The sequence below is a fragment of the Betta splendens genome, chromosome 7, assembly GCF_900634795.4.
Source record: "Betta splendens chromosome 7, fBetSpl5.4, whole genome shotgun sequence".
NCBI lineage: Eukaryota > Metazoa > Chordata > Actinopteri > Anabantiformes > Osphronemidae > Betta > Betta splendens.
Window position 1 is genome coordinate 15,329,725 of NC_040887.2, and position 25,375 is coordinate 15,355,099.

Consider the following 25,375-nt stretch of genomic DNA (forward strand, 5'->3'; position numbering starts at 1 on the left):
CGGGAGCATCCAATGGGCGCATGCGTCTCGCGAGCTAACGTCGCTAGGTAAAGATGGCGGCGGGCACCGATTTGCTGGACGATGTTTTTCTCAATACAGAGGTGGACGAAAAAGTAGTTAGTGATGTAGTCGGATCTTTGGAGTCTGAGCTAACAGAAACCGGTTGCGTCAACACATCGACCAGGGTTCAACCTGCAGCAAATCACACTGGCAACTCATTAGTACGTACTTCCAATGGTGAGAGTAGTAAAATGGGACTTTTACAACAAGAAAACGATACAGCAGGTAAGATAGCTGCCTACTCCGGATAGCTAGCGGCTAATGTTTGTCACGTTGTTTGGCTAACTTGGCGTCAACTTCTGTTTCCCCAAATAACACGAATTGGAGAGTTGCTCGAGCTCCCGTGTCTTCATGTGTTTCCGCTGCTGTAGGGACAGGAGGCGTCCTTAACAGTACAGGCTCCCGCGATTCTAGCATGGATGGAGCGACAAGTGCGAGCAAGACAGCCGCTCAGGCTGAATCCGACCCGGGGACAGTCACGGGAGTTGTTACGGATACAAGGAACCCCCACGCGGCTGCTGCGCAAACTTTGAATGGAAGCGCCGCTGTGATGAGCTGTCACATACCCGCTGGCGCATCCGCTGACGGCGGCGGTGACAGCTCGCAGTCCGCCGTCACGCTTGTCAACAACGGACCCGTTTCTGAGAGCAGAGGTTCGTCTCCTGCGTGTAGTACGATCGTTCGAACTTCGACGACAGGTGACGGATCCCACGTCAAAGCCGACACTTCGCCTCAGCCCTCGGCGCAAAGTGTGCCCACAGTTACGCTCGTGAGGCCACCTATGCAAACTCTCATTAGCAACAAGTCGGACTCCACAAAAGCGGTGACACAGACTTGCAATGCACAAGTGGCGTCAGTTGTACCAACGGGGATCGCGCCGAGCACGAAGAGCCCCGCTGTTTTACACAACCTGAGGACTTCGGTGCCGTCGACGCTAGCTGCCACCCCTGCTGCTGGAATACGTGCCGCTGCTCCACCGGCGCTGGCACCTCGGATCACCCAACCTCAACAGAACGTCCAGAACATCCAGCTGCCTCCAGGTAACGCATACGAATGAAAGCGCTGCCTCTGCAGGTGAAGTCAACATGCAACAACCTACAGACCTCTGGCTGAATCACACGAAAAGGCACATTTGTTTTATTTGTGTGGATGCTTTTGTGTTATTATGCAGGGTTTGAGAAATGTTGTTGAGACAAATGATTGATTTTCTTCAGAGGCCACAAACAGCAGATTAGAAGTAAACCTATTATTCTAACTATTCTTTACTTATGCTAATGATTAATTAAAACCACGGTTCTCTGTTTGCAAAGGCTCTACAACTTAGCTTTTGTTGCCTGATTTTTCCTAACTTGCTACTTTTTGGATCAGTGTATTAGCACTGGATTAGAATCACATATATCACAGTTTGATGGAAAATCACTACTTCCAGTGGCAAGGAAAACATAAATGGTTATATGATGCTGAAGGAGTCAATGATGTTTTGTTGCATTTTGTGCTGTGACTTGAAATGGGTTTAATTGATATTATTGGTCTGCGCTCCTTAGTGATCTGCCCTGTTTTTCCCTAATATCTTTGTTCGTCTGCCTTCCTGTTGTACCTGGCCTTGAACAGTTCAACCTTCCTGACCTTTTGCAGGCATGGTCTTGATCCGCAGTGAGAGTGGGCAGCTGCTGATGATTCACCAGCAGACCTTAGCTCAGATGCAGGCTCAGTCGCAGTCCCAAAGTGCTGTGACACCGCGACCTGCAGCTCCCACCAGCACTCCAGCTGTCCAGCTTACTTCTTTACAGGTACCATGACTACTGGACACACTAATTATGTGACTAATTCATTTTAGGTAGTAATGCTCAGGTCTGATATGCTAGATCGGAAGTTAAGTGATTTCAGACCTAATATACCAGCTATTGGGTATTCCTGTATTTTTTGTGTTGGCCAACCAATGTTATATAAAAACATACAGCATACACGTAGTAAACACATTACTCAAAGAAATCAAGTAATTAGTGAATACTTTTACATGCATTCAGGAAAGATGGTTGCTGGAATCTGCATATACACATGCAGCAGATGAGTGATCTGATTGCTGCTATAACTTCAGGCCTGACATTTTATTTTTATTTTTATTTTTATTTTTATTTTTAGTAGTTAAAAAGTAATTTATTTAGACAGTGGCAAATTTCTATAAACTTTTAGAACTATTATACAAACAGATTTAGAATTATTGTATATATTTATTATATATATATATATATATATATATATATATATATATATATATATATATATATATATATAATATATATATATATATATATATATATATATATATATATATATATATATATATATATATATATATATATATATATATTTGTTGATAGTACCATGCACAGAAACTCCACAGATTAATGCTTGTTTAAATAGATCAACCTGAATAATATCTTAATCTTTCTGTGCAATGATTTTGCAGGCTTCAGGTACATCAATACTGACCCGGTCTGTTACCCCAACCACTATTATAAAACAAGGATCCACTGTGCAAACCACTGTGACACCCACCACCACACTGCAGAGACCACCTGTACTGCAGGTAAATATTACACATCATCTGTAACTCCTATGTGCATACAGCTGGTTCTGTGACTGATAGATTGGCACTTCTCCTGGACCCATCTGAACGCATGATCCCTTTCGATTGCTCATGAGTTTAGTGCTTTCTAGCATACTAACGACCTTGTTGTGTTAGCCTCACTAATAAATGCTTTTCCTAAGCCTACCTTGACCGTCTTAGTCCTAATCCCTCGAGTTTGTTTTGTATTGTATTGTACATGATGTTCTAACAATTACGTGGCACCAAGGGATCGGGTGATCTTAAATAACTTGTTAATGCATAATAATCCTTTCAATGCTAGGAGGCTCTAAAATATTGGCTCAGAAATTCCACTTCCTGGTGGTGACTTATTTGGCCCAGCAGTGTGTCTGAGTGATCAAACATAAAACAACTTGCTGTTTCCTGGAAAATTAAAACTTGTGAAAGAAAACTGTGTGACTGTATGTCCTGGTAAAAAATGGAATGTACTAGGCTCTGGGGGAAAATACACGTCACTTGATTGACCTTGTCATTTTTCTGCATATCATCTCATGACTGGCTCCTATAGAAAACCATCGTGCTGGGAGGAAGTGCAACCACCTCGGGACAGCCGCTGGGGACTCCTACCGTGGTGCAGGCTGGATCTGCAGCGACAGCAGTAACACAGAGGGTAGAATCCTTTGGCTTCAGTGGGACTCTTGTCATTGTGACAGCTAGGGTTAGGGTTAGAAATAGTAAAAGAATTGATATATAGGCGATGGAGTTATGGGGGCATAGAGAAAAAAGGTGAACTGACACTGAACTCATGTTCAACAGCATGTGTATGATATTATTACAAGATCTTAAATGCATTGACCTTAACTGACGTCATGTACTGTATCCTCAAGTCTAACATTAAAAGCGGGCAGGTGCTGAGCATTCAGATGAACTAGTTTATCTGGCTTCCAAGGGAAATCTCTGAATGTGATTACACAGATCCTAAAACTGCTCGCGTCACTAGAAGGAAATCCCTCAGCATGCAACCCTATTGCACAGGCTTCACCATAAGCTACACATCAGTCACCCGCATTGGTCACAGATGTGCTAAACAATGAGGTCATACAGTTTAAAGTAAACCCCGACTAGATTATGCACACTCACTGCCAGATGGACGAGGTGTGAATTAGCTGGAGTTATGACAGGTTGTCGTCATTGGTGTAATCTGTCAAAATGATGGATGGCCCTAAGCTTTTTTTCTGTCATTGTGCTTCCAGGAGACTTTGGAGAATGTTAAAAAGTGTAAAAACTTTCTATCCACGCTGATCAAGCTGGCGTCCAGTGGGAAACAGTCCTCTGAGACTACAGCCAACGTCAAGAAGCTGGTCAAGAACCTGCTGGTAATTTCTCTCCCTGTTCTTCCCTGTGCTTCTCTCACCATCTCAATGTTAATGTGATGTATGCATCCTCATTTTACTTCACACCCATGCTGTTCATTCGTTCATTCTCGTGTATTTTTTCTTGTAGTGATCAATTGTCTGTGTCTATTGTATGACAGGAAGGAAAGATAGAGCCTGAAGATTTCACCAGCAGCCTATACCGAGAACTCAGCTCCTCACCGCAGCCGTACCTTGTGCCTTTCCTGAACGTGAGATCAGTGACACATGAGCAGATACTCAGATTTGCTGGTTGATGCTATCTTACACTTTTCTGAAACTATAAACCACAAACTGAAGGCAATTTCCTCTTTACAAGTCACTCAGAGTTTATACTACAGGTAAATACCAATCAATAGAGGTTTTAGCACTCTCATACCTACCACAAAATAAATGTGTAGGGTTCTGAATTCAAAGTTAAAGTTTTTTTTTACATTATTAATAGATAAAATGATTAGATTCCCTTTTAGTATCTTAAAGTATACATAGTTGCTAGTTAAACCAACTGCAGTACAGTATGTACAGTACAGTAATCAGAGTGCCAGTAAATGGCTGGGTTTATTTTAGCTTTGTTTTTTTGTTTTATTGTCCAGCTTTTCCCCTAATGTAACTCATATATGTAAAACCTTCCCTTCAGCTTTGTGCTTAAATGGATGTAGTGTATGGGGTGACGGCCGTCAGCGCTGCCTTCACACACACCCAGAAACCTCCGTTGCTGTGTTTAGCATTGTTTCTCTGACCAGGCACGTGCAGAGGGGGTCACTGTGGGGGCTCCAGCCCTTACCCTTTTTCCTGGGCATCCAAGAATTCCTCTTAGTGTAGTTACTAGCATGTAAATAGGAAGCCGGATTATTCTGCCAGGACCTGTTACCTCTGATGTAATTTAAACTAACTGCATCTGCAGGTATTATTATATTTCAAAGCACTCTCTATTGATAATTGTAGGAAATTGTAACTATCATAACTTATTACATAAGCTCCAATATGCAGCTACAATAGATAACAATAACAATATCTGTTTACCAAAACGTTATTTTGGGCAGCTCTCATTGTTTGCCAGATTGCAACTTGTCAACTTTCCATGTCGGTCTCAAAACCTATGATTCAAACTCTTGCATACCAAAATAGAAAATACACATGGGCCCTGAAATTAAAATTTCCAGGCAGCCCACGTGTTGCTGCAGCAGCCGCTGGCATCTCTAGACTCCTCATAATGAAGTTGTGGACACAGTATGTGTATAGTTAAGCTAACGAGTTCACCTTGGCTTCCGTCTTCTCTGCTTTTTAACATAAATAAACCATGACTCAGTTTGATATATTTGAGTGTCAAGTCCCGTGTCACTGGCGATCAGCTGGAATGTCCCCTAAATGTGTCGCTGTTTCTTTATTAGCCTACTTCACATTCCTTTGGTGAGTGGTTTGTACTGACAGGGATGTTGAAGGAAATTTTTGTTTCATTTGTTCACGCTAGACTTACACCCTTATGGTTACAGCACTGGATTGGTTAATATCTGGATACATCACCAGTCGTTCAGTGAGTAGGCTGATACTTACATTGTTTCCACTTCATCATTACCAACCGAAACATCAATAAAAATGAAATAAATTCTCAGTCTTACGTCTTGTGTCCAGACCAACATGCTGCAGTGAGCGTCAAATATTCACCCGCAATAGCAATTATTCATTTATTATCACCCTGTCCACCCTATAAAAAGAGCCCCTGCCCCCGAGGAACTCTGCACATCCCTGACTCTGAGGATCCGACACTGGTGTATTTACTAACAAGTGTGCATAGGTTTAATTAAAGCTGTGTCTGCTAGCTTAAGTTTATTAGCAGCATTCATTGTCACATTAGGGTTTTATTACGGTGGATGAGATGTCCCTAGGCTGCAGCCCAGTATTCCAGGCAGTCATGTAGAAAGTCCTGTAAACCAACTAGGCTGTTCATTTTAATGTCTGAGTTACAGTCCATAAACATTACGTTATGGGATGTGGCTTGTTTTCCTCCTTAAATCACAGCATTGCTTCTCCAGTGTGAAGACTGGTATAAAACCAGTGCACTTGGAGACAGACAGTTGCTGCACGTGGAACTGAAGTAGCAGAACCAGGTCTTATTTAAACAGTTATATTCAAGGAATAAACTGTATGTAGAGGATTAATGTGAATCCCACACACAAATACTCAGTATTTTCTGAGAAGCTAGCTATGAAATCACTGGCTTGCCATATATTTAAAATCTGCTCACGCTAATAGAGCACAACCTTCTCCCTTTTCCAACAATCCTCTTTGCTTACCCTCATTCAAAATCAGCCACAGCTTAAATATAAGTAAATATGACATACTGTTGTTTCTTAATGGATTTTTTTTGCATTTTGCATTAAAGTGTACCGGGCCATTAAAATATTATTTATTTGCTCCTTCATAGAATTAGAATAACAGATATTTTAAGTACTATTATTTGAATAAACCCATTATTAATTTAACCGTAATTTAAATAAGTAGCCTCTCAGCGATTTGCAGATTTGTAAATGCTGCATCACGGGTCATCATAACAGTAGTCATCATTACACATAATTAATTGTGTGGGAAGCAGTGTACGACGTTACTAAACCAAACTAACAACATTACGCTCTGCCTCCAGAGAAGTCTCCCAGCGCTGCGTCAGATGACCCCAGACGCGGAGGCCTTCATCCAGCAGAGCCTGGGGCCTCAGGCCAGCAGCCAGCCTGCTGCAGCAGCCTCCACAGCTCTCACTGCCGTGGTGCTGCGGCGTCCTCTCTCCGCTGCCACCTTCACCACTGCAGCCACCGGCACTGCTGTGACCAAAACCACGGTTATTAGCCTCCCTCAGACATCTCAAACGAAACCTGGAGTGGTAAGTTTGCTGCTGATAAAAGCAATAAGGCTTTTCAGTAATTAGCATATTTGTAAAATTCAGAATGGAAATAGTCTATTGCTTCTTTTTGTTTGTCACTGAATGTCAGCAGGTTGCTCCACAGCAGCAGGGGATGATGGTGAGGCCACAGGTCACGCTGGCTCAGTCTTCCATGCTAACATTTAGAGGACAGCCTCATAGCCACATAATCGTGACCCAGCCAAAGGCGGTGAAACATCTGCAGTCAGGTGGGACTCGTGCTTCTTCTAATGTGTAGAGCATTGCCTTAATTGACAGTGGGCTTCTAGGATCAGTATTAATATTCTGAATATAGTACATTATTATTTTTATTATTGGCATTAGTTCATTATGCAGTTTGATGTTGGTATTGATGGACAGAATCAGCTACACAAAAGCAAATATTCCGTGAAAGTGGAACGTCAGTGAAAACCTCACAGCATGGAAGTGCTGCCACCTAGTGGATAAGATATGTATTTGCGGTGGAATAATGAATGATTTAGAAAAAGAAGTTAATTCAGTGTATCTGAACTCGCTTCTCTCTGTTAGTTCCTGCAGTAAAGCAGACCTTGGTTCCAGGTGCTAAAGGACTGCAAGTAATTAGTCACATCTCTGTCGCTGCTCAAAAGAACACGCTGAATGAAGCAGGAGGGGGAAGCTACAGGTCTGTGACAAATCCAGATGAAAGAAATCATTCTTGTGATACCATGTGATAATCACTATAGTTACTTTTGGAGCTATACATTTGATATACAAATTATTAGTTAAGCAACAGAAAACTAATTGCCAGATATTTAGTAAATTATTGAAAAGATCAATTGGTCTAAACTGATTACACTGAAAATTTTAATCACTGAATGATGATCATTGAATTTCTCTAATGCATAAAGTCTGAGTTTAATGGTCCTTCAAAAATGTAGTCAACAAAATTGGAATGGCTCAGACATAGTAGCTGATTAAAAGAAGAGAACTTCTGTATGAATAATTAACAACATAAGCATTTGTGTATTGGCCTTAATTCCCAGCCAAGATGCTATTCTGTCTTCACAAAATGTATTTGTTTAGACCTTTTGTCCAATTGTGCATTTTACTGATTGTACTGAGTCTTAGCCAGCAAAAAATCTAATATATACACAGGTCTCCCAGTGTCTAGTAAGAGGTGCATGCAAAGAATTCCATTCATTAAATATTTTCTACAAGAGTTTATTATTGCTCTCCTGTAAATGGTACAGTTTATACAGATAATAGGATGAGGACAACTCCAAATCACAGTTCCACCCTCTCCATCACTGCGGCTGCGGCGTAAAAAGAGATTCTGCTCTCCCATACATATAATTGTGTCTTTCATCACTTTTCATTTCATTCAGGGATGATGATGATATCAATGATGTGGCCTCCATGGCAGGAGTCAACTTGTGTGAGGAGAACGCCCGTATCTTAGCAACCAGCTCTGAGTTCGTTGGCAGGGTGACTCGCTCCTGTAAGGATGAGACCTTCCTCTCCACCTCTTTACTCACACGGAGAGCTTTGGAGATTGGTGAGACATAAAAACTTGGGAGAAAGTGTGCAACACGTTACTCAGCATCTGACGCTCACTGATCTCACTCCGCCCTCCACAGGCAAGAAGTTTGGTGTCAGTGAGATGGGCACAGATGTGATTAATTACATTTCCCACGCTGCACAGCAGAGACTTCAAACTTTGCTTGAAAAGACATCACAAGTGGCACAGCAGAAGAATAGAACCTTTAAGGTCATATTTAATTGCAGCAAATCAGGCCTGGGCAGGATCCATTTCCATTTCCCTGTTTTAATTTCTCGCGTACCTTTCTGTCCTTCCTTCATTTTGCCCACAGGAGGATGAACGGCATGTACAGGTCAGCGATGTGCGAACCCAGCTCAAGTTTTTTGAGCAGCTGGATCAGGTGGAGAAGCAAAGGAAAGAAGAGCAGGAGAGAGAGGTTCTCTTGAAGGCTGCCAAGGTAACAATACAGGAAAAGGACACATAGAGTCATTGACAGCAAGAATTCTACATCAGAATTGCATAGAGCAGGCGAGTGAGTGACCTCAGGTCAGCGTCATTAAAATACATTTCCTGCTGCAGAAAAGTATGCTAACTATAAGCGAATGAATAAAACAACTGAGTGTTCGGAAATTGAATGAATTGAACATATCCATTTTGAAATATTAAAATGTCCTCTATGTTACCTCAGTCCCGGTCACGGCAGGAGGACCCCGAGCAGCTCCGACTTAAACAGAAAGCCAAAGAGGTAAGAATGGGCTCCAGTAGGGAGTTACAAACAACACCACAGAGAGCTTTCTCTGCAAGGCTAATCTGTGTTTTACTGTTTGTATTCTAGATGCAGCAGCAGGAACTGGCTCAGATCAGGCACAGAGAAGCCAACCAAACAGCGCTGGCAGCAATCGGGCCGAGGAAAAAGCGGAGAATGGACTCTCCTGTTAGGGGTTCTGGTGCAGAGGTGAGGACGATGGAACCGCTCGAGGTTTGCTTACGTTTAGTATTTCAGATTCACAGACCATATTAATTAAAGACCCTGCTTTTCTTACCACTGGTAAGGGCTCAGGGTCAGGCTCGTCCCATCCAGGAGGCCCTGGATCAGGCTCCAGACATTTCATGCGACAGCGCATCACCAGAGTCAACCTCAGGGACCTGCTGTTCTGTCTGGAGAATGAAAAAGGGGCCAGTCACTCACACCTGCTCTATAAAGGCTTCCTCAAATAGCGCCCACTGTCCTCGCTCAGAGGCGTCATGGAAGCAGAGCCCACCATCATGTCAGACTCCCCCTCTGATCGCCCACCAGCGGACCATGAGGCGTCTGCGTGTGGGCATCCTGAGAGCCTCCCCAGCACAGACCAGCAGAGATGCAGAGAGCAGCTCCTGCCACTTGGCACCGGTTTCAGCTTTGCTCTTCACAGGCTGGTTGCACTCGGCCCCAGCTCACACGTGCACCGCCTCGTGCTGCACATGCAAAAACCTCTTCAAGTCGAACTTCGGAGCTGAAAACTTTGTCAGCGTCATTTGACTGACATCTACGTTGTAGCAAGTCTTTGGGTTTAATGTGCAACATTCAGGTTTCAAATGACTGCGGTGAGGCCGACTGTACTTTCTGAAAATAAGCACTCTGTTATTTAAGTTCTTTACATAAGGTTTTACTTTATCACAGAATTCGAGCATAGCTTTTATGCCTGTGGATTTTTTTACAGACTAATCTTGACAGGTCTTGTCATAAGCTGAGTTGCCTTCTTACCAGATTAAGCCATGAATTAGGATGGTTTTCTCAATATCAGTAATATAATCTATCTGACAGATCTCTACAGATTTTTACAGATTCATATTTTATTGTTTTGTTTGTCTCTGCCAAAAGAACAAATGTGTATTTTTGTCGAGTGTGCGTGTGACATAATCACAGGTGTCTGTTTGAACCCCGACCACTACGGTGTTTTTACTGTGAAGGTTTCTGACACAGCGGTCGAGAAATTCTGCTTAGAACTCACATTCTAGCACATTTGCTACACAGATTCCACATATTTTAAATTCCTACTCGTCGTTTCAGAAGCACAGCGTTCTGACTAACCCCCCACCACCACCACCACCACCCCCACCTTGTCAGCAGTCAGCACTTTTCATTAATTTCTGCAGTCACTGTGTAAAATCCAACTTAAAGAGCTGAAGCTTTTATCACAGCCAACATCCTTTCAAAGTAATTATTATTTTCCATTTTATCATGGCACGCACTGATTTTTAAAGTCTGCAGATTTTCCGGCACGTTAAATGTCCTGGTAGTGAGCTAATTGTCTGCTGATGTAGAAGATCTGAAAAACAGCAGTTGCGCTGTGGACCTCGTGTTTCGTCCATTTTCCACGTTTGTAAATCTGCACACTAATATTCTAGTATAATAGTAAATTAGCCAGACTGTGTACTGTAGCTTATGTGCTATAATGTGAAACGTAATAAGTTCAGAAGATCTGGTTGATCAGCGTTTATTTCTGTCCTTTACATCTTTCCAGCTGTGGATGAGACGTCAGACGCTCTGATCCATTCTTCCAGCAGCTGAGACGCTGAGCGCTCATTTCATCTTGTGTTACGGTGCACAGACTAATTTAGCCCCTTCGTATTGTTTGCCGTTTCATGAGAATGTTCATGAGCCAGTGTTATTACGGCGTGTACCTGTGTTTGCCATTCGAGCCTTTCTCAGTTGCCAACGTTAAAATGGAGAAAATGAGTCTTATTTTCTGCCTGTGTGTTATGTCTTGTGTGTGAATATGACAAATAAGAGGAAACAATTCTCTTTTGCCAGTATCTTGTAACTTTTGCACATCTCCTTGTTTATTTGTAAATATTTGAGTTTAAAAGAAAAGTTTCTAATTGCTATTTTGTAATAGATTGAGGAAGGAAGATGTCTATTAAAACAAACGCCAGTGTCTATGCTAACGGTGTGATCTTCTGCTTTCTGTGCAGCCGCATCCTTTAATACTAATGCAGTGGAATCAGTTCATAAGTATAGTTTTTTACAAGCTCCCACATTTGTGGAGTGGATAATGATTCATGAAGAGAACACCGTGGTGACATGTAAAGGACTGAGTGTAGCTGCCTGGAAGGAATCGGCTAAATGATGTTTTCTGCTGCGTTAACACTTTTTCAATAACATGTTTTGATTTCGGTTTAGCTCTTCTAATTGCTGCCATCTGCTGCTTTTTGCTTCTTTCTCACAAACCGCCCACTCTAAAGGATCCGTACACTAGATTCACTACCTGAGTAAAAAAACCCTAAAATATCACGTTCTAATCATATTCCTCACACATTATGTTTAAACTGAACTTATCAATTGTTTCTCTCATTTCTCGAATCTCAAAATTTTCATCTGTTTGAACATCTGGGGAGCAGATTAGTTTACATAACATTGAAGAGCAGAGCTCACAAATTGCACATTATTGCCTTTCTGGTTTCTCTAAACACTACTAGTCATCTGTGACTCTAACTGTCCACAGTGCTTTTCCTTTGTTCTTAGTTGAAGCAGCTGAAGACTGAACAATTCAGGAGTGGTTCATTAGAAACTATAAGACGTCTGTGTTTGTAGCTCAGACTCTGTACTTGTGGCGTCATGCTACAGCGCGTGTGTTCACTGTGATCAACGTGTTATTAATAATTGTATATTATAGTTGGAGACAGAACATCTCATGATTTCCTATGGTTACTGCATGGCACACTACACTTCCCTCATGACTTATGGGCCTGAGTTGTTAGGAACACAATTCCACTGCTATTATTCACTTGCTGGATGTGACATTTTATGGATATGGGATATTTTAACCTTATCTACCGTGTGCTATGACGACCTCTGTCGCTCCCCGGCAACGGTGTTACATCAAAACTGCAGTTAACGGGTCCATCTTTCCTCCAGTCTCTTAGTTTTATTGGCGTTCCTTTCTTTCTTTCTAGAAAACGATGTTAAATGATTTTGGGGGTCTGTTAATAGTCTTAAAGGAGAGCCAGTGATTCATCATCCCACTTGGCAAGTGTGTGGTCAGTGAGTGGAGCCGCTGCATGCGGTGGGATGTGCTGAAGCGGAGGGCAGGGAAGCGCCACAAGGGGGCGCTGTCACACTGCTGCACAGAGCGACCCAGCCTGCAACGACCTGCAGGACCGGGTCACGGAAGCCTCTGTGACCCAGGTTCATGCACTGTGTGTCCCTTATTAACCTAGTCAGAGGTAACAAAGCAACTAATTAACTAAAACTAGTTGAATGCACATTAAATGTGTCTGCTCTGTAACATTAGCAGCTGCTACTTTGTACGAACCCTGACTTACACACACACACACACACACACACACACACACACACACACACACACACACACACACACACACACACACACACACACACACACACACACACACACACACACACACACACAGATGGACACCTCCGTTAAGGATCATGCCAAATCACTCTCCAGTATACCTTCAGATTTGCTGGATTTGCGGCTTAGAAGCTTGTTTGTTCTGCTCCCTCTGCAGACAAGGTGTCCCGTGCATGACGCTGCCCGCGCCGTTGTCTTGCTTGTCTTGATATCCAGACACAGGCAGACTCCTAAGTCCTCTGCAATATGAGTTGTCAGGCTATATTTGCTTATGTTACTCTGGGACACCAAACTCAATTCCACTGTCTTGTTTGATTTTGCATAATGAGAAGCTCCTGGCTGCTCACAGGATAATGCCTTTGAGTGACAGCGAGGAAGATGAGTAAATAAATTTCACGTATTTGATGTATTCTGGAAGTGCAGTATGCGCTCGTAAAAAAAGGCTTGACCAGACGCTACTGGGCTCCAGCAGGTGCTAAATATGGCCGACATACAGTTCAAAACGTGCATACAGGTAACGCTCATCCAAGCGTGAGTCGTCTGCTGTTTAACCATCAATGGGATGTTTGTCATCTGAAAACGTGTCCAGTAATGCAAGCAAAGCTGGCGTGGGGCTGGAACGTCCCCCTTTTTTGCTGCCTTGTTCTATAAAGTCGTGTGCCGCCAGTATTAACTCTGCACAAAGCCCTCAAATCCAGAACCAGTGTCGTTTCTGTTTCTGGCTTTTCTCTCGTGCACTGGAGGTTTCGGCCTCACAACCGGCAGCACCTCTGTGTTGTAAACTCTGCTGTCATCACTGACGGAGACGATGCTGGTTGTGTGCTGAAGGTTAGAGGGGAAGTTGCAGCTGTAGAAAAGCAGTTGTTTGTCCTGTAAATAAGATGTCTAATTCAAAGCAAGAAGCAACACCTAAAAAAAAAAATACAATACAGTGGATCTTAAACCTTGACCGGGTGGCAGAATTGCAGGCTCTCTAAATGTGAATTGCTGCGAGGGTTCAGTCTGGTCCAGCAGCACTTGCAATTTGCCCGACGCCCTCCCAGCTGCTCTTTGACATTTTGAAACTCAGCACATTGAGCGTGGAAGACGCCGAGGTACAGGAAGCGCTGATGATGCTGAAAGTCTGGAATTGTGCATTTACGTGATCAGTGCAAGATCGGTGAACTCTGGTAATTAAAGACAGATAACCATGAAATGATGCGTCATCAATAGATAATGTTATATTAAATGATGAAATCTCATAATAATGAATTGGTAAATGAACGTTTTTGGATGTGAAGCAACTAAATATGATGAATTAAAAATACAATCATGCTTGCAGACATTATGCAGTTAATGAGCACACACACACACACAGGCACGCACGCACACACACCATGAGCTACTAGCTACTACCTGACAAAAAGAAAAAGCCCGGAAATATCTAAAATTGAATTTGGACTTGGAAGTGTTGAAAATGAACAGATGTCAAGATTAGATATTATCTCCGAGAATCACAAATGCCAGTTTGATTTCCACGTTTGAGGGAGAAAAATCCAGTCCGCCTTGACATTTGGTAGCTGTCAGACCTGGAAGCTTTAGTTTGGGATTATAATGAGAAACATCCCAGTTTTTAAATACTTGAGCTCTTACCTGCTGGTGTGTGTGTGTGTGTGTGTGTAATAGAACACAGTGTTCCTTTGAGTAACAAAGTTAATATTAACATGCCACGCTGTGACTTTGCATTTAGTTTTTAGGAATCAACAGCGATTGAACGTCACACACTAATTTACAGCAGCTGCTGAGGTGAAAGTGCCGGTTTGTTTGCACTGCGATCTGTGGAGAAAAACAGCACAAATCCCCGTTCTGATTTTCTTAAAGAATGCCAGTGTTGGAACCAACAGGTTTTTCTCGCCGGTGATTGAACGCTTCGAGTGGTTTCACTGTCTTACAGTTGCTAGACGGAAAATTGCCCTGACAAATCCAATTTTGATCTGAAAGGTCAGGGTGAACGCTGCTGTGGAGGAAACTTCGTGCCATTAAATCAATCTGTAGCGAGACAAGCGCTCATCGCTAACAATAACATTACAATTGTGAGCGATCACCATCATCCCATAATGCATTTTTCCTGTGTATTGGATGACATTACACGTCTCAGCGGGGCACGTGTGGTTCAGCCGCTGGTTTCCTGAACATTCGGAGCAACTTTAAACCTGCAAGTAATGACTCTAACAGTAATTAGCAGAGCTTCTATTCACCGTTTAATATAAGAGTCCATCTGCATCTTCTCTCTTTCTCTCTCTCTCTCTCACACACACACACACACACACACACACACACACACACACACACACACACACACACACACACACACACACACACATTTCCACCAGGCTGATCTCACACTGCGTTGGATATGGATTTCCATTACTCAGCTTATTCTGGAGGCTGAGAGGAGAGGAGGTCCCCCAGGACCGAGAAACAACCTCCGCCTGCATCCTCCGCGCATAATTGAACAAATTAGCTATGAACAGCTGTTACCTGTTAAAATGACCCGCTTTCATTTTATCACTACGGACAAGGGGTCTGATAGCATCTGCATGCTACAGCTGTCAGCCAGCCTGATTAGCTCGCCGATTCCTGCTTTCAATATATCATGACAAACATAATTACCTCAACATCTCTTTTTATGGATCCTACAAATGGCCGGGCGCGCGGTGCATGCCAAGTGTCCATCAATTGCTGCCACACTGCTGCTGTCGACTTGGGCGCTTTGACTGTGTAGAGCCACTTTGTCTGAGGAGAAATGGGGTCTAACATTAGTTAGGCATGGGCCCTGCTCACTTTTAAGAATGAAGACACTATGGCTGAAAAGAACAGTTAGAATCAGAAGAGTTTTCGCACCATTCAAATGACATTTGCCATAAAAACGTATTTGATGCGATATTGTGAAGGCAGTTAATCATAAGACTTTGGTTCCAGAAGGCGCTGTAGCTGAATTTGCTCTGCTGTGAGTCTGTCGCTGTTGCTTTACTGAGCGCTTTGAGGCTTTGACGTTGGGATGTGGCTGCTCTTTGTTTCCCGTGATCACCTCGTTCACCACAGGATGCGCATTGTTTTATAGCTGCATGTGTATTTATGTACTTGTCGTGTACATGGAACGCTAGCATCATTACTGTTTCCCCGGAGCCGCAAAGATTTTACGATAAACGGAGGTCAGAGAAAAATACCTTCTGGGGAAAAAAAAGAGAAATAGGCCGGAAATATAGAAAATTCCTCCCAGAGCCAAACGGTGTCTCATCTTTGCAGCGTCTCAAATCATCCTCCTCCGTGATTATGTGGTCACACTGTGCACCAATCAGCGGCTGACCTTTGCTCTCCGGAGCGGTCGTGAACGCAGCGGGAGAAGGTTTGATCTGTACATCCACAGCGGTGAAGTGGAGAGGACCGCTTCTCCACGGACGCTCTCATTTGATGACAGAAATGAAAATTAGGAAGTAAATATCTTTTGGACATAAAACTCGGAGCTCGGATACTTGGAGACGTCCAGTCAGAGCGGCGGCGATGATTACAGGAAGCATCATGAAATTTACTTAAAAGAGCTCAGCAGTAACACAAAACCAGCCAAGGGAAGCTAGAGACTCAATTAGTTAAGTCCCCCTTAAGGGAGCCTGCAAGCTCCTGAGGCTCCGTCTTGTGTGGAAATGAGGAAGATGGAAGATTTGGAAGCGAACAACAGCGCACAACAGGGATTTGAATGTAAGACATCCCACACCCAGGAAAACAATATCATTTATTTCTTCTGTCAGGGATTCTGCCTATTTGTGCCTCCAACTGCAAACACTATACCATCATATTAATACTTCAGATTTTAATCACGAAAGCAGAGCGTTTATATCTGCGCTAAGATCTCATAAATCAAACATGTCCGTCCAGTCGGTGGTGTTGAGCGTTATATTGGAAATAAACAATCTAATGTGAATTGTTCATTTTCTCCCTCAGATCCACCTGATGAAATCTCCAGCGTTCATCAGCCGACGCCGACTCGCTGCACAGCTGAATGTGTGGAGTTGGGAGGTTCCACTCAGGCCGAGTCTGGAAGCAACGTGTAGGTGTGTGCGTGTGTGTGCGCGTGTGTGACAGACGGCTGTAAATAGCTGTGGAACGTGATTTGGATCTGAAGATGGGCTCTGAATCAGATGGTGCAGTTCTTTGGGCTCGGCTGCACTCCGTCCCTCGCTGGCCGTGATGCTGCAGCTCCTGGGTGTGGTCTCGCTGCCCTGGAAACATTAGCGGCTCCATTCTCCGCTCTCAAACGACTCTCGCCGTATCGTGACGCCACTAGGCTGGCGCCCGGCGAGCTGCTGGTCCACACGAAGCGCCTGTTGAAACAACCATGTGCATGTGGTGGCGGTGGAGCCAGGTTAAAACCTCCCCGCGCGCTTTGCCGGTGCTCCTGACTGTTTGAACCCACTCTGGTTTCTCCACAGAGCCCACTCGTCCCCCACGGTGCTCTGAAACGATTAGATGAGGAGTTCACTGTGGGGCCATCGGCCAATCTGCATACAATAGCCCACCGTAGCTGGGAATAAATCAGCACTGATGTAAGACAATAAAGCCAATGTGGTCCCGCGATTTGTTTATTCTTATTACACAGAGCAGTGCACTTTGGATCATTTGGAGGAAATGCACCACTTGGAGAGGACTCAGACACAGACTGCCACTGTGTGCGCCGTGTCTGGGTCCATAGGCGCGACGCCCGTCCACTAAAGCAGCCATTAGATGGATATCCAATCAGGTCCGGGTCATTCCCTCCTCCTCACATCTCCTCCTGTCCCTCACATCCTCAGGCCATCGTGGAGGAAATGAAAGTCACCGAGGGAGAATATGAGGAAATGGCATGGATAGATGGATGACTGGCCTCACTGTGTTTACACAACCCCCCGAGGAAAGACACACAGCCAGCTGCAGCGCGCGCTAAGAATACACGCACACGCGGCGCCTACTGTAACACACTTGTGAGGCCCGGGGTGGTTCCTTGAAATCAGAAGTGCAGAATTGCTCCGAGCTGGAAGGCTGAAAGGTTCCAGGGAAGTGATGTGGTGGCATATTTACAGAGGGCGGCGCCAGGCGGCCGGTCCCATTATCTGGAGGAGGAGGATGCTGCTGTCCAAGGGTTTAAGACCAAGAGTGATGCTCAGTCATCAGGCAACCTCTAGTGGCTGCCAGGAGCTAATACAGCAGCAAACCAATGCTTAATAACGCTCATATCCTCTGTACTCGAGTAGAAAGTTTTCAAATGATACGAAGGATGTTACGTTCTAACTTTTTCTATTTGATTTATTCCAGTTTTTAATCAAAGCATTTAGAGGTTTTGAAACCAAAGGGGTCAAGGGGACTTTTTTGTCGTTGTGGGTGAACTGATGAGTCAGCGCAGCACAGCTGATCTCTGCTCTGGCGTCACATTGTTGCAGAGCAGATTAGACGCGGTCCCCTTTCATGCATCGACTATGAAGTGTTTCACAGCATTTTAAGGTGAAATGAATTATTCCTCCGACGCGTTCTGTGCGTCTAAAGGAGAACAAACACACAAATTGTGCCCGATGTCAGACGCAGAATGGCGCCTTTTGTGCGCTCGCTGAAAGACGAGTTCACGCTTTTAAGTCTAGACTCTGGCGAGCGTTGACTCACTCATTCAGGGGACGCGCAGTGTTTACCCTGCGCGCTATAGCAGCTGCTGCAGCTATTGATGATCCATAAGCCAGTGACATTAACATCGTCAAGTGCTCCGTTCAAGGGCAGCAACGCAGCACTTAATCCCCTCACGCTCACATTATTTGACAGGATTCTCTGCAGTCAGACTTTTCTGTGTTTAGGACTTGGGCGTGTGGAGAATCTCCTCTTCAGGCCCATTGGTTTTCTCCTATGACAGGTACATGTGCTGCGTTACATGTGACATCACGCGCTCTTTCAATATTTCCATTGATTCAATTCCAATAATGACAATTGAGCGTTCGTAATTCCCACAGCAACCGCCTTCACAAACCACGGAATCCATGACAGCAACATCAACACTTCACTCTTCGTTAGCGCTAGCAACAGCGCGCGAGGAAGAAGCGACCTGCAAATGCAGCTGCAGCAGAGCTGCTATAATAAGTTACTACAGGATCGATGGCGCCCGTGAACCGCCCACATGCGGTAATCCACACCGGGCCAGAACCCACACAGGGCCAGAATCCACACAGGTCACGCGACTGTTACCTGACTGAATGCGTTTTGACTCATTCTGCCGCGTGGACGCTGGAGGGGCGCGGCCCGTTTCACCCTGGTCTCCGCTCCCTCGAACGCGGGAGGAGGGAGACGTGTGCTGGTGTGTGTCTGCGTGTGCGCTGGTGTGTGTCTGCGTGTGCGCTGGTGTGTGTCTGTGTCTGCGTGTGTGCTGGTGTGTGTGTTGGTGTGTGTCTGCGTGTGCGCTGGCGTGTGTCTGTGTGCGTCTGTGTGTGTGTTGTTGTGTGTCTGCGTGTGTGCTGGTGTGTGTCTGTGTGTGCGCTGGCGTGTGTCTGTGTGTGCGCTGGCGTGTGTCTGTGTGCGTCTGTGTGTGTCTGTGTGTGTGTCTGCGTGTGTGTCTGTGTGTGCGCTGGCGTGTGTCTGTGTGCGTCTGTGTGTGTGTTGGTGTGTGTCTGCGTGTGTGCTGGTGTGTGCGCTGGCGTGTGTCTGTGTGCGTCTGTGCGAGTCGTGTGCAGCAGCGGGGCTTACTCTGTGTGTGTGCGCGCTGACGTGCCCTGACAGGTCAATCAATGAGCGGGAGATGCAGTCTGCTGTGGGTTCATTGACCCGCTGTGCTAAAGGAGAGCGAGTGAGGAAGGGTCATCTCATCCTGTTCCTCACGCTGCACTGCCTGCTCGTGCTGATTGCTAAGTGATTTCCTTTTCTACCTTCTGCTTCCCCGTTGTTTTCTTTGTTGCTGCCGAATTAACATTTAAAGTGTAAGTAAAATGTCAATAAAGAGGTTTTACTCATGATAAGCACTGGGGTGTAATTCAGGTCATGGCTGCAGGTTAGTGTGATGGAGTTGCTCCACAAAATGCAAATTGTAACAATACAGTTGACTGTGTTACTATTGTTGACACAAAGGTAAACTTCATCATCATCCTGTGACGATTTGGCCTTCGGTCTCCACCTTCTGATGACTTCACTTCCTGTTCCTGCTTATAATCAGGTTAATTGCCTCCACCTGTATTCTCCACACAGGGACTCATCAGACACTCTCCGGTTTCTTCCTGTTGTGCTGGTTGGTTTGTTTCGTTCATGTTCAGCGTGTCACATTTGTCAGAGTGCTTTTGTTGAAAGTAACTTTGATACGTATTTACTCCTGTCATTTTTTTTCTTCTTTGTGGTTACAGCTAGTTTGTTTGTGTTACTTTGATACTTAAGTTAATACCAATCTTGTTTTCCTCATTGTCAATAGTTTTTGTTCCCTTCATTAACTTACCATTTGTAGTCAAGTCTTTTTTGTACTCTGTGAGGTTGGGTCCGGTTCTGGAGAGTTTTGTCAGGTGTCTAACAGAAATCAGTTCTTTGGAACCACAACTGCAGAGGTTCTAGAAACACACCCTTGAAAATGGGAGAACAAATGACCAAGTGACAATTCGTTTCTGATGCTCAGTTTGCTGTTTCCTAGCAACACACACCCAATAAGTAAAACTATTTAACAAAACGCCAATGACTTTTCAAGTTCAAACTGCTGGTTTTTGTCTTCAATAACACTAATACTTCAGAAAACATTTTAAACAGACAAAGGAAGAAAGTTGCAAAAGTGGAACCGAACATAATCATTTAGACTCGTCTGGTTCTTCAGGTTTCTATGGTGACACCATTTGCAGCATAGAAGTGAAATATTAGACACTCATTAAAGTTCAAAAAGGAAAGAAACGCACCTGCTTGTCGTTTATGGACTTGTTCTGTCGCTGCGTTTCATCATGTGGGATCCTTTTCGTTCTTGGCTGGCGCTAAAAATCATTCAGACAATGACACCGTGTTTTGCATTGATTCTGAACCTTTGCGCGCGAGAACATCGAGGACGCGGGAACGAGCTGCGCCGTTGAACGGAACCACGGACGCGACGGCGCGCGTGAAGGCACGCGCTGCTCGCCGCTCCGTCAAACTGCCATTATTACCTGTTAGGAGTCAAGTGTGACGTCATGAGCTTCAGCGAGCGACAAAGACGAGACAGGCGTCGGCGTTCGTATAAGGAGGGGGGAGTTTTATTTATAACACATGGTGCTGACAGGGAGTCTCCAGCTCTGCGTCTATATTACAAGGTTGATCTGCAAGGCTGCGCATGTACTGTACGGCGTTTGGAAACCAAGATTGCAGCGGCACTAGAAACACACGCTTGAAAACGACAGACTCGTTCCTCTTTTTTTTTTTGGTTACCTTTTCTTCATTTTCTTACAAAATGGTACAAACAACAATACAAAATATTTGTGCTGTTGACATTTTACAAAAAAAAGTCTTTTGACTTCATAACTGTGCAATTTTTTTTCCGCTTTTTTCCCGCCTCCCGCCGAATCACGTGAGCGTGGCACGCCAGAACACTTCCTGGACTGCAACCTCGGTCATGCGGGCTGCGACACGTTTTAAAATGTTGTATGATTACTGTAATAGAACTTATCTGTCCATTATAAAAAGACACATGCAAAAAGCTCCAATTGTACAGTTACAGTTTGCCTAACTTGGTCTGTTTAGCTTTAAGCAAATACTACATTATGTACACTTGGACTTGAGCAGAACCGGGAGAACTGTGGTCCGAGCAGGACAAAGAGTCTGGATTCTGCTGGAGCCTCCTGTCGTGTGTGGATCCGTGTTCTGGCAGTGTCCAGAGTGAGAACGAGCGTCCTTTAACCGACAGCCGGAGGGCGCCGAGGCGGTCCAGCAGTGCAGCGGTTCTCCGCTCGGCCCCGTTGCCAAGTCTCCCCTCACTTTTACGTCAGGCCCAAGTTCGTCAGAAGTCAGTTTTCTATGATTTCCTCTCCCAAATTGCGGTTAAATGAGCTCCACCAATGATTCTGTGTCATGTGTTCGCTGTGAGTCGCTGATAACATTCGGGCATCATAACGGTACTGTAAAGGTCCGGTACCTTGTGTAAAGAGTTAATGTGTGTGTGTGGTCCTGTTTTATTTGGCCCTCATTCAGTCGGCAGGAGTTCTGTGAACAGTACACGGCCTCTCATCGTGTCGGCGCTCTGCACCCCAACCAGATCAATACTGACAGGGCTCATCAAATACAGAACACTCCCGTATGTACAGTAAGGCCTAGAGGAGCGGGTGTGTGCTAGTGTAGACTGTACAGGTTGCTTTGAAACGGAGCGCCTTCTTCACGACTCGAACAGCGGTTATGGCCGCGAGCTCACACAGAATCACACGGATTCCCGTACGCTCAAATGCACATGGCTTTTTTTTTTTTCTGCGGAGCGATACAACTTGCCGTGGTTTCTTGCCGAGCTCGGTGTGTGCGAGGGAGAAAAAGAAGAAAAAAAAAAAAAAAAGCAACGCAAACTCCCGACACAAACGGGCGAATCGTGTCGACGTGGGGTGTAGAAAAAGGGGAAATACACAACACGGATGTGTCAGGATTGATCACAAAAGCAACAGCTGTGTTTATTTTTTGTCCATCTCCTGCAGGTTGTGGGGGGGTCCTGACCCACAGCAAGGTGGACAACAACTCCTTAGTATCTGCGCTGTGAAAACGCCGTTTACGCCTCCAGCGATAAATCAGGACGACGCCGCCCTGTTAGTATTTGGACGTTCCCTCTTTTTCCCCACAACGAAAGCAGGTTTTCCCTTAAGAGCATGGATGGATGCTCTCGTCACAGGTACACGTTGTACCGTTCATTCTTAAGCTTGTTACTCTCTACGTTGGGGTCTCAGCGAGCCGTACAGTGGCGCCGCTTGTTCCCATCGATCCCCGTTCTGTTCAGGTGTGTGCGCGTGTGCACGGCCGGCGGGAGAGCAAGCGGCACTGTGTCTCTGTAGGACCGGGGACCAACTCTTTAATAAACAGTTCAAAAGCAATGCGATACAAGACCCGTGCGGCGATTGGAGACTGAGCCCAACATCTGGTCACTCTACGGTGGACGGGGTTGAAACTGGCCGTGGATCCACCAGCATCTCCTCCATGAAACACTTTGCATATTTAAATAAATTAACAGAAAGACTAAAGCTCCATGTTTTTTCTCAGTTCTATATATGCATTTTTGGAGGGGGGGGGGCTGTTTGAAATATGATTACACAAACCCACGGTTAGTGCTGCTTTTCCATTTAGTCGCAACACAACTGTCTTCCTTAAAAGGCTTAATACTGACGCTTTAGTTTTGCAAGTCGGCTCTGATAAAGTGGAGAACTTCACAGCAGACCCTCCCTTCCTCTAAACTGTATTTAAAAACCTCTTGAACTTGCAGCCAAAAAATAAAATAAATACATTTCAGGAGAAAATTTTAGATGAGTGAAATGCTGCCTGAAGAAAGACAGATTGTGAAGGCGCTAAATCCCTGGCTGAGGCTCAGTTCCCCCAGTTTCCGTGACAGGAAGCGGCACCGGTTTATATATTAAAGTCTTGTTGAGAAACAACAGTGAATTGGAAAAACAGCGTAATGATGGTATTTAGACTTTATGTAATGCTATCAGAGCTATGTGAAGTAATCTGCTGTAGTATGTCCTTTCCCCTGCACGCATAATGTCTAGGGGTGGAGGGGTGAACATGCAAAGCTTAAACGATGCTGGGTTAAAAAGGCCCCATAAATGACCCTCACCTGTCCTTTATACACAGTAACGTTACACACTCTATTAACAAGCCTCGTCAGCCTGCAGGTGAATACACTGAGAGCTCAAAACAAACACAGCTGCTACTGAAGCCCCCCATAAACAAAGACGCGCAACGCTTCTTCTTCTTCTTCTTCTGCTCCACAACAGTCGCACGACGCGTCGCCGCCATGATGTCAGTAATCACATTCAAGCACAGATACAGGTTTAGGACACGCCGTGGGCCCGCGTGCGGCGCGTCGGTGTGAAACGCACTCGTAAGACGCCCGACGTGCCTCTGAACGCAGCACGGACGTCCCCCGCGGCTCCCACAGCCCTGCCGGAGTACACAAACGACGAATGAAGGTCGGAGTTAAAGGGTCAGGGGTCATATGAGGGCGCATGAGCCCCAAAAATGGCAACCAATCCTGAGTTAGCGGGAGTCTGCTGAAATATGCACCACTGAAGGCACTTTTTAAACAACAGTGCTTCTGTTCTAAGTAATTCAAGTTCAAGAAAGAATAAACCAGGGTCCTCCGTGCAGGAAGGACTTTCATATCTGTGTTCTTGTTCTTCTCCACCCCCCCCCTTCGTTTTTGTTCCCACCAGACAAAGCAAGCAGCTCAACCTAAAGCTTCTGCAGAGAGGCAGACGGGGCCGGCAGCGAGGGGAACGTGAAAACCCTCAGAAAAAAGGGACGGCTTGATTCGCGAGGCCTAAAAAAGCACACGAAACAAACAACGGAGTCAGATTAAAGTAACTACAACCTACATCCGCACTCGCACGCACGCACACACAGGGAAAGAAAAAAAAGGCAAAGGGGCTTTGAGAATACAAACTATGAAATGCCTGCAATTCAGAACTTCTATTCAGTCCAACACAGGCTTTAGAGCAGGAGGTGGTTGAGAAGAGCACCCGGAACGGACTCACGACCCCAGTGGCCGGCGGTGGGTGGTTTGATTGGTTGCTTGGTCAGTGAACGTGTCATTGTTAACGTGTGTTCAATAGGGCCGTGAAGGCCCCGCGTGTTAGAGGGACAGAGCGTGGGCGGCCGGCCGACGGGACCGGGGGGGGCGCTTTAGTCGTCGTCCCCGCCCCCGTACATGTCGGCCAGCTTCTTGAAGCGCGGGCCCCAGTCGTTGAGGTAGTCGTAGTCCTGGTCCCCCGTGCTGGAGGAGTTGAGCGAGCTGACGGAGCCGGCGGTGGAGCCGCTGCCCTCGTAGTCGAACACCAGCAGGGAGTCGTAGGGGGGGGCGGTGGGGTCGTTGTCCGCTGCTCGCAGGCCCTGGAGGGAGGGGGAGAGGCCGTTACTCACTGACGGTGATCCTCAAAATACACCTGAGAAGTAACTTTTCATAGGAAGAGATCAATAAATGGTTTGAGAGGAGATTGAAATGGAAGATGACAAGTCTCCTCTCTGACCAATCAGAAACCCTCTGCACTCACATTCATTGCACTGCGTTTAGAATTCGAATCACCTAAGCAGATTTCAGTTTGATTCGGTAACACTTAAATAAGACCGTGAACGGGCTGCTATGCTTTCTGCCTGTGTTCTGTCCTTGTTTCTCAGGAAAACAAATGAGCCATTGGCTTTGAGGTTGGGCAGGTGAATTGAACGGACTTCATCCACTTCACTGGACTAGAGGGAGCCGCTTTGGATAAAAACTTAAAAAGCCTCAACCCCCCGGGGGGCCGAGCGTGGCAGGAACACCATGTGTTTGCTGTGTTTGTGTTTTACCAGACTGCTGGAGCGAGATCAGGT

At 45.2% G+C, this 25,375-nt stretch overlaps 2 protein-coding genes across 5 annotated transcripts in view; one reads left to right on the top strand and one right to left on the bottom strand.

Moving 5' to 3' along the window:
* Positions 1 to 5: 5 nt before the first annotated feature.
* On the top strand, positions 6 to 11,405 carry LOC114858987 (transcription initiation factor TFIID subunit 4-like). 2 transcript variants are annotated; one of them, XM_055510548.1, is made up of 16 exons: positions 6 to 285; positions 432 to 1,100; positions 1,696 to 1,850; positions 2,531 to 2,650; positions 3,219 to 3,320; positions 3,904 to 4,026; positions 4,185 to 4,274; positions 6,704 to 6,937; positions 7,047 to 7,185; positions 7,505 to 7,619; positions 8,323 to 8,492; positions 8,575 to 8,705; positions 8,809 to 8,934; positions 9,166 to 9,222; positions 9,313 to 9,432; positions 9,531 to 11,405. In XM_055510548.1, the coding sequence occupies exons 1-16, from the start codon at positions 54 to 56 to the stop codon at positions 9,693 to 9,695; spliced, it is 2,748 nt and encodes a 915-aa protein (XP_055366523.1). In that variant the 5' UTR covers positions 6 to 53; the 3' UTR covers positions 9,696 to 11,405. The 2 variants fall into 2 exon arrangements, with proteins under 2 accessions (XP_055366523.1, XP_055366524.1); XM_055510549.1 differs by having other exon boundaries at positions 145 to 285; positions 388 to 1,100.
* Positions 11,406 to 21,056: 9,651 nt separating this feature from the next.
* Positions 21,057 to 25,375, bottom strand: part of LOC114858988 (cadherin-4-like) — a 170,627-nt gene continuing 166,308 nt past the window's right edge. For all 3 annotated transcript variants that reach the window (XM_041071577.2, XM_029156792.3, XM_055510547.1), the window contains one exon: positions 21,057 to 24,898. In XM_041071577.2, the coding sequence (XP_040927511.1) occupies positions 24,692 to 24,898 (207 nt within the window). In that variant the 3' untranslated portion in view covers positions 21,057 to 24,691. The remainder of the gene's footprint in view (positions 24,899 to 25,375) is intronic.

Excerpts from the sequence above, each read along its gene's own strand:
- LOC114858987 (XM_055510548.1), top strand. The coding sequence starts at position 54 with ATGGCGGCGGGCACCGATTTGCTGGACGATGTTTTTCTCAATACAGAG. Across the intron at positions 2,651-3,218 it reads AGAGACCACCTGTACTGCAG|AAAACCATCGTGCTGGGAGG; the intron begins GTAAATATTACA and ends TGGCTCCTATAG. Across the intron at positions 9,223-9,312 it reads TTAAACAGAAAGCCAAAGAG|ATGCAGCAGCAGGAACTGGC; the intron begins GTAAGAATGGGC and ends TTTGTATTCTAG.